General features: G+C 43.0%; 1 protein-coding gene across 1 annotated transcript in view; it reads right to left on the bottom strand.

Annotated features, from left to right (window-relative positions):
- Positions 1 to 1,824: 1,824 nt before the first annotated feature.
- The window catches only part of mcf2a (MCF.2 cell line derived transforming sequence a), a 190,478-nt gene continuing 178,603 nt past the window's right edge, over positions 1,825 to 13,699 (bottom strand). The window contains exon 30 of the mRNA XM_078211752.1: positions 1,825 to 6,292. Coding sequence (XP_078067878.1) covers positions 6,249 to 6,292 — 44 coding nt within the window. The 3' untranslated portion in view covers positions 1,825 to 6,248. The remainder of the gene's footprint in view (positions 6,293 to 13,699) is intronic.

Here is a 13,699-nt window from a genome sequence, read left to right on the forward strand (position 1 = left end):
CTCCTCCGGAGCCTTCAACATGTCATTGATGAAGACGAACATCTCGCCAAGGCCATCCCCACACCCCCACTTCTTGCCTTCAAACAACCACACAACCTCAAACAGACCATTGTCCGCAGCAAACTACCCAGCCTTCAGGAGAACAGTGACCATGACACCACACAACCCTGCCACAGCAACCTCTGCAAGCCGTGCCGGATCATCGACACGGATGCCATCATCTCACGTGAGAACACCATCTACCAGGTACAACTCGGCCAACGTTGTCTACCTGATACGCTGCAGGAAAGGATGTCCCAAGGCATGGTACATTGGGGAAACCATGCAGACGCTACGACAACGGATGAATGAACACCGCTCGACAATCACCAGGCAAGACTGTTCTCTTCCTGTGGGGGAGCACTTCAGCAGTCACGGGCATTCAGCCTTGGATCTTCAGGTAAGCGTTCTCCAAGGCGGCCTTCACAACACACGACAGCGCAGAGTTGCTGAGCAGAAACTGATAGCCAAGTTCCGCACACATGAGGACGGCCTAAACCGGGATATTGGATTTATGTCACATTATCAGTAACCCCCACAGCTCGCCACAGCTTTCCCCCTGATCTTGCATAATATCACTAGCTGTTCTGTCTGGAGACAATACACATCTCTTTAACCTGTGTTTAATGTTCCCTCCACCCATATTATCTGTACCTTTTAAGACCTGGCTGGCTGTAGAGATTTGCATTCTAATTAGTATTCTGTAACTTGATTTCTGTGTCTGTGTACTGTTGGAGAACAGATAACTACTCCATCTGACGAAGGGGCATCGCTCCGAAAGCTTAAGGTATTTGCTACCAAATAAACCTGTTGGACTTTAACCTGGTGTTGTGAGACTTCTTACTCTATTCTCTCTCCACAGATGCTGTCAGACCTGCTGAGATTTTCCAGCATTTTCAGTTTTTGTTTCAGATTCCAGCATCCGCAGTAATTTGTTTAAATTATATGAGAGTGACTGCTCTTGACATCAAGGCAACATTTGTTGAGGAAAGCGTCAAGAGTCCTAGCATAGTTGAAATAAATGGGAATCAGGAGAAAACTCTCCTGAGTTATACTTGGCTCAGAGGAAGATGGGTGTGGTTTAGGTCAATTATCTGGATCCCAGGACATCACTACAGGAGTTCCTCAGGGTAGTGTACTCGGCCCAACTAACAGTCTATGGGGAGTCAGGAGGTGAGGTACCCTCACTCCTCGGCGGTGTTCTTACCCAAACAAATTCAAAGTGCTGAATGAACGAGAAAATGGGAGAGTTTCAGACTTGTTTTTGCAGTGATTGAATAATGCAATCAGATGGTACTTAGTCGAAATAGAGCCAGGATGTGATTCTCGCCAGTAGGGGGAGGGAAGAAACCTAATCTCTCCGGTGAAGAATATTAAAAAATTGAAATTTCAAGACAGAATTGGGCCAGTTCTTGACTGGGATTGCAGCGCATGGAAGCTAAACATCTTTCTGGATAACACTGAGCTCTCGATGGTTAGTGACTGAGGAAGATGCTGAGGCATTTTGCAGGGTGTCGCTTCCCTTATTGGCTATGGGATTTCTTGCCTCTCCGAGGAGATTACAACTGTGGGAGGAGTGAGGTTAGGAATCATCTGGTCTGGGTGTTCCAGCCACCATGGTGTCAGGCAGTCTTGCTCAAGCAAATAGCCTTTTCCAATTCACCATCTCCATCTGTTGTAACTGGGATCAGAGGGAAACATTGATAGCCCAAGTCAGGCTGGAAATGAGAAGCAATTCAGCAGCAAATGAAATAGAGAAGAAAATAGAGGACAAAATATCAAATAAAAGGTTTAATCTTGGAATATTTTCATTTTATTTACTACTATGTACAGAGTTTGCTCTGTTCAATGAAGGCGCCGTACTCAGCAATCGATGTACAATGTAATTAAGTCCATGAGCTGAAAATAAGTTAAAGTATCTAACCCTGACAAAAAGTACATTATACTTTCCAAATAATCTTATCACGTATTAGTTTCTTCATGCATTTGAAGTTCTTGTACACCAGATATTCCTGACATGGATGCGACTATAGGGTGGGACTGTTGCATGATCAGCACTAGTTATATTATACAGAACATACACAGCTCTCTTTCACATCCATTCAGCTGGTCAATGGATGGGAATTTTTTGGATGAAACTCAAGGTAAGTTGTTAAAGCATCAGTCAAACTTCAGCTGTGTTCTTAGCAAGAACCGAACACCCATCAGTGAAGACTGAGATGATACTGAAACATTCGACACGATGAGAGTGGAGTTGGTCGTTTCATACATTGTAAAAGCTTTCATTTTGATGTTCAGTGGCTCATGGCTAAACGGGCCTGGTACCTCAGAGCAGATCCAGCAATCTGCCATGAGTTCAATTCACAATGAACTGCTGGGTTTGATTTGTCAACTCTTTTACTTTCAATACCTCACAATCTTCTTTCTTGTGTAAGAATTGCAACTAGTTATCTGGTTAAGGTAAGGTTAACAGTCCAAAGATGTTCAGGTTAGATGGATTAGCCACGCTAAATTGACCCCAGTGTCAGGGGGATTAACAGCATAAATGAGTGGGGGTTACGGGAATATGGCCTGGGTGGAATTGTGTTTGGTACAGACTCGATGGGCCAATGGCCTCCTTCATTACTGTCGGGATTCTATGGATTCTTATATGGAAGGTTACAAGTTGGGAAAGGTGTTTTGCCACATTTGTAGTTTAAATATAGGGTAAGATCTAGACTGGAATGGGGAATAAGTCATTGGTGACTTATTCAGTAAGGTTTTCCTCTTTGGTGCTGGGTATTAAGAATCCCAAGGGAGGCTCTTTAAATATAGTTGTTGCCACCCTCTTTAACATTGACCCTGGGTTAAACTAATCGACGTATGTATCCACTGATCTGGGTGGTGGAGCCTATAGTAAATGGAATGCAGACTATATCTATATAATTCTGAATGACAATGAGGGAAAAATGGTCATACATAAATAAAGGAGGGACAGTGGGGTCTTTCCACAAGGTTTGGGGATGGAGGCTTAAAATTCAGTGCATGGGTTTAATTCCATTCTGCTTCTGAGAGAGGAGTGCAATGATTATGTCATTGGACCAGTTAATCCAGAGAAAGTGAGTTCAAGTCCCACTATGGCAGTTTGAGAACGTGAGTTCAGTTTAAATAATGGCCTCTTCCTATATTCCTTGTGTAGTGATAATTGTACAGAACCCCAGTAATCAACAGATCTGGACTAATAATGCTGAGAATCTGAATGTACATTTCTCCATTGGCAGTTTCTTTTCATGCGATGTGGGTGGCGCTGGCTTGGCCAGCATTTATTGCCCATTGAACCACTGCAATCCCAGTGTTGTTGATGCACCCACAGTGCTGTTAGGGAGGAAGTTCCAGGATTTAGACCAAGCAACAGTGAAGGAACGGCGATATATTTCCAAGCCAGGATGGCAAGTGACTTGGAGGGGAACCTCCAGATGGTGGTATTCCCAGGTATCTGCTGCCCTTATCCTTCTAGATGGCAATGATTATGGTTTTGGAATGATTTGTCCAGGTAGCCCTCGTGAGTTCCCACAGTTCACCTTGTAGGTGGCAAAAACTGCTGTCACTGTACAGTTGGTGGTGGAGGGAGTAAATGTTTGTGGAAGGGGTGCCAATCAAGCTGGTTGCTTTGCCCCGGATGGTGTTATTGTAGTTGCACCCATCTAGGCAAGTGGGGAATATTCTGTCACACACCTGACTTGTGCCTTGTAGATGGTGGACAGCCTTTAGGAATCAGGAGGTGAGTTACTTGCCGCAAAATTCCCAGCCTCTGACCTGCTCCGGTAGCCACAGTATTTATATGGCTAGTCCAGTTCAGTTTCTGGTCAGTGGTAACCCACAGGATGTTGATAGTGGGAGATTCAGTGATGGTAATCCCCAGGATGTTGATACTGGGAGATTCAGTGATGGTAATCCCCAGGATGTTGATAGTGGGAGATTCAGTAATGGTAATACCATTGAATGTCAAGGCTTTGAGAATTGGAATTCAGCTTTGTAAAAAAAACTTAGAAGTAAAATTTAGTATCAGTAAAGGTGACCATGAAGAGTTGGGATTGTGGTGAACCGGTCAGGAAGGAAAGCTGCTGTCCTTTCTCTGGGCATTTATGTGACTCCAATCCTCACGTAAACATGGCTGAGTGTGAGCTATCCTCCAAAGTGGCCCAGCATGACACTGAGTTTCGGGAAGTTAGAGATGGGCAATCTGATTCAAAGACTAAGGAATGAGAATGTTAAAACCTAGACTATCAAGTTATTCAACTTAGAAAGCATCACTGCGGAGTACACTTCCCTAAGTAAAGTCATCAGGCACAAAGTAATAAACATAATGGTAAGTATTATAAATAGATAAATAAAGAGCAACATTGACATAATCACCTCAGTTACCACCCTGTCATTAAAATATAATTACAATGGAAAAAAAGTGAACTACTAAAGTGATTCAGTGACTATAGTGCACAGTGACAGGTTCCAGTTTGTAATGTGCAAGATGAACTATTGAATTCTGAAAGCAGAGCAAGCGGGGTGAGAGCTCAGCAGAGACATGCATGCTGAAAACTTTGTTCTGAATTTCTTTTTACAGTTTCACAACCTATACGTGTTTCGAAATGTCACCGGTTGTATGAAGAGGAATGAAGACACTGATTCCCTGCAATACTGTACCAGTCTGCCTCTGACCTGGATTTCACTGTGGGTTGGTATGGCATTAAAATGATTGCAGCCTTTGTGCTCATTGTCAGGGAAAGCACTTCATTCTTACGGATTGGGATACATTGAGGAGCTGTCACTGGAGAGACCAATAAATGTTAAAATCCATGGGTCCGAAGGGATAAAGGAGAGACAGACATAAGATGGTGAACAAAGGATGAAGGAATGACGAACTCAAGTTACACTCTGTGTAACTGAGGTCCACACGCAACGGCATGGCATCATCAGCAGGTTCAATACAATTAACAAGGACCCAAATGTGTAGAACCGAGGGAAAGAGAAGGGAACAGGTAAAAAAAGAAACATATTTCGGTATTGCCCTGGAGATTAGGACTGCAATTCAATGAAGCACAGGAATCAACAACAAAGATTCAAGGAACGCAATGTGATGTAATATTTAATGGACTTTATCTTTTCCCGTTATTATGCAGACCAAATTAATATTTAGTGGGAAACTGGCTGATCCCGTCCTGCCCACTAATTTTGCCATTGGTTCCGATGATCGGGGTTTTGGTGTCAGAATCTGATTGAATGGTGATCTCAGAAGGAGTGACTCAGTGTACAGAATAAAAGATGTGAATCAAGACGTGAACCTGATGGATCTGGGGTGAGCAGGAATGAGAGATCGGGGAAAAGGACAAATGGGCAGTCAGAGGCAGAGAGAGCATAAGCGATGAGAAGGAAGCCCTCCAAACTATCACTGCAGCATAATGCAAGGAAGCGCATGAGCTGCTAATCGCAACGACACAGAAAATGGTGGGACCTGAGTGTAAGGCCAATGGGAGATCCTGAACCCTTCTCTACAAACACAAATAAAGTATGAAAACATACCAACATTCAAAATACTTCCATAAGAAGCCTTGTGAAAGTTATAATTACATATAAAAAATCAGCAATGTTTGTCAATGATTCCAACATACATAATTGGTAAAAACATAGAACTTTCATCGAGTTATATTATCTCTCTGTGTGAACGCAACATTAAAAATATGGATTATGTAAACATTATTTCCTCAGAATGATCTAACATCCACACACAAAATACTTAGCAATTACAAAATGAGGAGGCTCTTCTCCAGATAACAGCTTCCTTCAGCACAAGAATCCAAGAGCTCAGTTCAGAGAATGGAGCAGATCCGTGGAACTGCTCAAAGATACCTGAGTATCTTTGCCTTTTCAGATAAGAGGTCCAAATCCTGCTCATCACTCCACCTTTAAATGTCTTTTCTTGTCTTGTGGTTCACAGAGTGATACCATCAAGATCCCTCTCGGAGTTTATTGCACAACTTCCCTCATCTTCCTCCTCATCCATGAATTATGGGATGGGTTCCATTGGTCCCTGCTGACTAGAGGCATGAAGTTCAGATGGAGAAACATTCAACCAAGGTTCCTCCAACACAAGAGGAAGCCAAGGTGTGGTGAAGCCGCTTGAGGGGGAAGAGAGGACTGCGACAGAGTGAACGTCCTGGAGCTGGGTCTCCTGGTCAAGGTGATGAATTGACTTTTCTTATCTTATGAATATCCAATCCTGAAAGGCAAAAGACAAAGCTGTACTTTTCACACTCAAACCACAACCTTCTCCATGGTGTAAATATTTGATGAATGTCTAATTACATGTGAAATATATTGTTAAGATACATAGGTGAAGGGCATTGTTTCATTAAGTACCTGGAGCATGTATAAAGAAAGATTGTTAGGTGATAGGCATAGGAAGGAGGCATATGGAATGGTGCATTCTGTAAATAAACCTATCATCAGGAAAAATCTTATAATCTAGTTTCATACTTCACCACCTGGCTTAGGATCGATCAATTTAACAATGAACAACTAAGTTTTAAGGATGTCTGGTTGATAAATTACAGATAGATGAATGTTTACATATATTCTTACATAATTCCTTCTGTCCACTAATTTCATTCAGGCATAAAACTCATTTATTTTGAATGTGTTAATGCCTCCAATCAAACAAACAGATGAATAAAAGTTACAGAAAGAGTGACTCTGAGTTTGAAGTTTAGATGAAGGTAATGACATAAAGAGAGAACACTGCCTTGTGCAGCAATCAGTCACGTTGGATTGTGGCAGTGGAACGAAAGCAAAAGAGCCTGAACCTCTGTGACAGAGTTTTAGATGTTCATTCTCCTAGTGTAAGGGCCTCACCCACTCAGAAGCATGTTGGAAAATTCAGACACACGATTCTGTAAAAGGATTGGTGTAATGGGCGACACAGTGGTTAGCACTGCTGCCTCACAGCGCCAGGGTCCCAGGTTCAATACCGGCCTCGGGTCACTGTCTGTGTGGAGCTTGCACATTCTCCCCATGTCTGCATGGGTTTCTTCTGGGTGCTCCAGTTTCCTTCCACAGTCCAAAGATATGCAGGTTAGGTTGATTGACCATGCTAAATTGACCCTAGTGTCAGGGGGACTAGCAGGGTAAATGTGTGGGGTTACGGGAATAGGGCCTCAGTGGAATTGTGGTGGGTACAGACTCAATGGGCCGAATGGCCTCCTTCTGTACTGTAGGGATTCTATGAAAAGGAAAGATGATGGGCCAAATGACCTCCTTAGGTGTTCCCACGATTTTCTATCCATTAATTGCAACCACACGAACTGGAGCAATTCAGACAATATCCAAGCTGCATACCCCAGTGATAGATGTTTACTAGTTTAGCTCTCACTCAGGTGAATACTGGGGTGCGATTCCTGATAGCTGATGTAATCAGCAAGTGATTCAATAACAAGGCCACAAAGACTAATAAATCAGGACACATGTTTCCACACACAGGCTGCTGGGAATCTGGAAACTCTTTTGCCCAAACTCTCTGGATACTGGCGGTCAATTCTAATTTTCAGGACTGAGATGGATGGATTTCTGTTGGGTTCGGGTAACAAGAGGTATGGTGCAGAGGCCGGTAAATGGAGATGACGTTCCGATCAGCCATTAGCTAATGGCATGATCCTGCAGGCTCGATTGATTGGCTGAATGGCTGCTTCCCATTTCTTTGCCCTTCGACCACAACCACATCCAACGTAAGATCTGGCCATTGTATTTTTACACTGTTATTTATAACGCATTACCGAGTATTTCAGAGACGTGGGGGGGAGGGGGGAGGACGGTGTAAACTCTGAAGCACAGGAGGCCATTCACCCCATCATGTTTGTCACCAACAGGAGGAGGTAGTGAATTAAAACAGCCCTGATTTCCCCACTCTCTTGTCGTCCATAAACAGAAAGGCATCTTTTTTCTGCTTTCCCCCTTCATAAGAGGTGACACGTTTTCCCCAACCCTTAAATTTGAAGTGTTCCAATCCTCTGTTGGTAACTTGTGAACTCGCGTTACGATGGAAATAAAAGGGTTGGATTATTTTACACACACATGGGGAGGCGATGACCCAGTGGTATTATCGCTCAACTATTAATCCAGAAACTCAGCTAATGTTCCAGGGACCCGCTTTCGAATCCCGCCACGGCAGTTGGTGGAATTTGATTTCCATTAAAATTATCTGGAATTAAGAATCTACTGATGACCATGAAACCATTGTCGATTGTCGGAAAAACCCATCTGCTTCACTAATATCCTTTAGGGAATGAAACCTACTGTCCTTACCCGGTCTTGCCTACATGTGACTCCAGAGCCACAGCAATGTGGTCGACTCTCAACTGCCCTCAGGGATGGGCAATAAATGCTGGCCCAGCCAGCGACACCCATGTCCCACGAATGCATTCAAAAAAACACACACACGTGAGAGAGGGTTTCACAATGTTTTAACATTCACACAATAGGAAATTAGGAAAAAGGAAGAGAATTCAGGGCACACTGCAACAAGACTTGGTTTTATATGTGTCCAGAGTCCAGAATCGTGAATCACTAGAATGTTCCTTTCGCGGGGAGGTTGGCTGATTGTAACATGCTCCTTCTCCCCAGGGCGAGACTTGCAGAAGACACGTAGTCAGTCGGGAAGCACAAGTTCCATGGTTCTAGCAGTTGGCAGGTTGGATGAATGTCTGAGATCTTCCTGCTGCCACCAGCTTGATGGTAGACAGCACAGGTTATTGGTTGGAGTTCTGTTCACTTTGGAAATCAAACAGAAACTGCCTGAGTTCAATTCCAACAATCACGGTGCAGCTTGCAGGGGGAGGTCATGCGATGTTGGACACAGGACTTATATCCCCAAGGTTGGAATCTAGGTGTTTAATTGGAGTCGGGATTCTTTTTCTTTTTGGAGGGTTGTCCGGTTAATTTAAGTGACATTCTCTTTGTCTAAATCATCATGTTAGGACTGCTCATGATTTAGCCACCATGCGAGATTATGGCTGCAAAGGTTTTCCTTTGTTCAGAGCTAGCTGCACCAGACGCGTTGTTACCGTGGTGATTGTTACCTTGAAACTGCTGCATGGCATCAGGTGATTGGCTGAACCATTTGTTAACTCAGCAATTTTCCATTCTTAACAGCACAGAAAAAAGTGACTTCATAAAATAGTCCAGCTGAAGAATAGATATATATTCTTTTATCTTTCACAGTGTCCATGCCAGCTCACTGTAAACGCAACTCAACCAGTCCTACTCCACTTCTTGTAGTTCTTGAAACATTGGCCAAAATTCTCTGATGTTCTACCGCTGCTGCTAGCGAGAATGGAGAACTTGGCACTCAGCCAAATCTCCATTCAGAGCAGCGGGACTGGAGATTCCCAGCCACGGGCAAGGTCGGCGAATCCCAGCCACGGGTGAGGTCGGAGAATCCCAGCTGTGGGTGAGGTCGGAGAATCCCAGCCGCGGGCAGGGTAGGAGAATCTTAGCCGCAGGCAGGGTCGGAGGATTCCAGCCATTATCTCAAAATAATTATCCAATCCCTTGCATGCTGCAAGGAAATAGAAAATGATGGTAACACTCAGTAAGTGTGGAATCCACAGATGCTGCCTTGACCAGCTGGGTGCTTCCAGCATTTTCTGTTTCAGAATTCTGACATATTCTGCTTTTTCTTATTCCCATTGAAAAGATTCTGCCTTGTATTCAGCCTTGTATCATGTGACATCAAACGCGTGGTGCTACATGGCCAGAATTCAATATCTGGAACAGCAATAGACTCTAGCCAAGAAAAAAGGTGATAAATTTGTCCCTTATAATCACCTCAAGTACAGAATTGCTCAGCATCTACAGAAACTAAACCACTTCTGGCTGTAAATCCTCTCTGACAAAGTCACACGGTTCAAAGCTTTTAAAAAAAATTAGGCCCAATATGTTTCCTTTGCTGATTTATTTGTGATAAGAATTGCACTTGTACTACATGGTCTCACAACATATAACCATGCTGAACATGCTCTTTACTTACACCTCCCCAACTCTAGATGGTGCTGTTGTTCATACATATTGGCTGGGATTCCCCGATCTTGCCAGCAAGGATGGAGAATTTGGCGCTTCACCAAATCTCCATTCATTGCAGTGGGACTGGAGAAACCCAGCCGCGGGCGAGGTCGGAGAATCCCAGCCGTCATATCATTCTAAACTACATTACATAGGAACATAGCACCAGGAGTAGGCCATTCAGCCCATCGAGCCCACTCTGCCTTTCCGTTAGATCATGGCTGATCATCTAGTTCAACACCACTTTACTAAGCTGAACAATCTCCATATGCTTTATGTGGAGATGCCGGCGTTGGATGGGGTAGGCACAATAAGAAATCTCACAACACCAAGTTAAAGTCCAACAGGTTTATTTGGTGTGCTACCAAATAAACCTGTTGGACTTTAACTTGGTGTTGTGAGATTTCTTACTGTTCATATCCTTTGATGTCTCCAGAAATATGTTGGTATCTGCCTTGAACATGCTCAATGATTAAACTTCCACAGCCTTCTATGATAGAGAATTCCAAAGATTCATCACCCTCTGAGTGAAGAAATTCCTCCTTATCTCAGTCTTAAATGGCCGACCCCATATCCTGAGATGATGTCCCCTGGTTTTAGACCATCATGATGTGGAGATGCTGGCGTTGGACTGGGGTAAACACAGTAAGAAGTCTCACAACACCAGGTTAAAGTCCAACAGGTTTATTTGGTAGCAAAAGCCACTCGCTTTCGGAACAGGCTGTCCCTTCGTCAGGTGGGTGGGAGTTCTGATTACAAACAGGGCACAAAGACACAAACTCAATTTACATGAATAATGATTGGAATGTGAGTCTTTACAGCTAATCAAATCTTAAAGGTACAGACAATGTGAGTGGAGGGAGCATTAAGCAGGTTAAAGAGATGTGCCACGTTCTGATAGCCAGGTTCTGCACACATGAGGACGGCCTCAACCGGGATATTGGGTTCATGTCACACTATCTGTAACCCCCACAACCTGCCTGGATGTGCAAAATCTCACTCGCTGTCCTGTCTGGAGACAATACACATCTCTTTAACCTGTGCTTAATGCTCCCTCCACTCACATTGTCTGTACCTTTAAGACTTGATTAGCTGTAAAGACTCACATTCCAATCATTATTCATGTAAATTGAGTTTGTGTCTTTGTGCCCTGTTTGTAATCAGAACTCCCACCCACCTGACGAAGGGACAGCCTGTTCCGAAAGCTAGTGGCTTTTGCTACCAAATAAACCTGTTGGACTTTAACCTGGTGTTGTTAGACTTCTTATTGTGTTTAGACTCATCAGCCAGGGGAAGCACTTTATGTACAACTCCATTGTCAGGTCCGGTAAGAATTTTGTAAGTTTCAATATGATCACCTCTCATTCTTCGAAACACAATTTCTCCTGATAAAACAATTTCGCCTCCCCAGGAATTAGCTTGGTGAACCTTCATTGCATTCCCTCCATGACATGTATATCCTTCTCTGATAAGGAGACCAAAACTGTACACAGTACTCCAAGTGAGGTCTCACCAGGGCTCTATACATTGCAGCAAACCATCTTTAATCCTCTCACGATGAGGGCCAATATACCATTTGTCTTCCTAATTGCTTATTGCACCTGCCCGCCAACTTTAGTGACTCATGAACAAGGACATCCAGGTCCCTTTGGACAGCCAGACTTCCCACCTCCTCACCATTGAAGAAACACTCTGCCTTCTTGTGTTTGCTCCCAAAGTGAATAAATTCAGACTTACTCACATTACAGTCTACCCTGTTCTAGCCCATTCATTCAGCCTGTCCAAACCCTCCTGTAGTCTCCTTGCATTCTCACTTTTCCAGTTTGCAGTCGTCAGCAAATTTGGAAGTATTTTACAATTAGTCCCCACAGCCAAATCATGAATATGGATTGTGAAGAGCTGTAGCACTGATCCCTGCAGTACCCCACTCATAACAGCCTGCCATCCTGAGAATGATCCATTTAATGCTACTCTCTGTCTGTTAAACAAGACACATTACACTCTTTTTTTAATTCAAGTTCCCAAAAAATCTTTCTTTTTTTCAGTACAAGTCACATGGAAGTAAAGAGTATCACGAACAGTGGTAATCACCACTTCATAGAATCCCTACAGTGCAGAAAGAGACCATTCGGCCCATCAACTCTTCAACAGAGTATTTTACTGAGCCCCTTCCCATCCTCATGCATTTACCCCACTAATCCCCCTAACCTACACATCTTTGAACACTAAGTGGCAATTTAGCACAGCCAATCCATCTCATCCCCTCTCTGACCTTCCCCTCCTTCATTCATTGCTGCTCATGGGCTGGGAATGGAAGCACATGGACAGATTTATTATGTGACATTGTCAGGGCTTCTTGCTGTCAATAATCTATTGGGAAATCCCAACATGGAGCAATACTACTGCTGCATAAGGATGGTCAGCCTATCATTGGAAAATGTTGGTTCATGGCATTGTCTTCCATTCCTGGCCATGACTCTGTCTCACTCTGTTTTTCTCTTTCTCTCCCTCTCTCGCACTTTCTCTCTTATTTCTCCACAGCAGCCTTTTTATGGGGGATAGGATTGAGGTGTATAGGATTATGAGGGGTTTGGACAGGGTGAGTAAGGAGCAGCTGCTCCCTTTGGTTAAGGGGTCAATCACAAGGGTGCATAGTTTTAGGGTGAAGGGCAGGAGATTCAGAGGGGATTTCAGGAAAGTAATTTTCATTCAGAAGGTGGTGGGAATCTGGAATGCACTACCTGGGAAAGTAGTGGAGACTGGAAACCTTTAAAAGAAATCTGAATGAGCACTTGAAATATCATAACGTTTAAGGATATGAGACAAGTGCAGGAAAATGGGATTAGTGCGATTTTAGTGGTAATTATTGTTGGTGCAGACTCGATGGGCTGAAGGGCCTTTTCCGTGCTGTGTGACTGTATGAACATTGTAATTTTTGGGAGAATGATGTCGGTGTTGCAAGCATTTATGGAAAGGGGGCTTTAATCACAAAGCTGTTTGGAAGTTTTAAGGATATTGGTTTAATTTATGTGATTTTTATAGCTTTATTGCCTCTTTGATTATTTTTAACATGTCTAATCAGTCAGAATGTTGTGATGTAATTTTTCATTGCTAATTATTAATTTCTATGATTTTTAATGAACAAGCTAACGTACCTGCAATGAATTTCCAAATGGGCAACAACATCCAGATTGAATGATACTGAATATGAGAAACCTTCCACTTGAGAAACCTTCCACTTGAGAAACTCTTTCCATTTGTAAATTCAAAGCTCATTGTGCCCATTTTTAACATTGTTTACATATCCCCAACTGTAGATGGCAGCGTTTTCATACAAAGTCATTCATTTGAAACGACATTGCATTATTTAAATAATTTAATTGGAATTGTTGGATAATCGTACTATATTTTAACACCAGAAATTGCTATAAATCACATAAATTTTCATCTTTCATAAAATATCTCCATTCACTCTTTACTGTCCTAAATTTATTGTGAGTCAGGAGGAGTTGGTTCTTGAGAACGTTCCAACCTTTCAATTCTACCACTCCAAACTCAGCTGACAGAAAAACAA

This window comes from Mustelus asterias, chromosome 4, assembly GCF_964213995.1.
Source record: "Mustelus asterias chromosome 4, sMusAst1.hap1.1, whole genome shotgun sequence".
NCBI classification, from domain to species: Eukaryota; Metazoa; Chordata; class Chondrichthyes; order Carcharhiniformes; family Triakidae; genus Mustelus; species Mustelus asterias.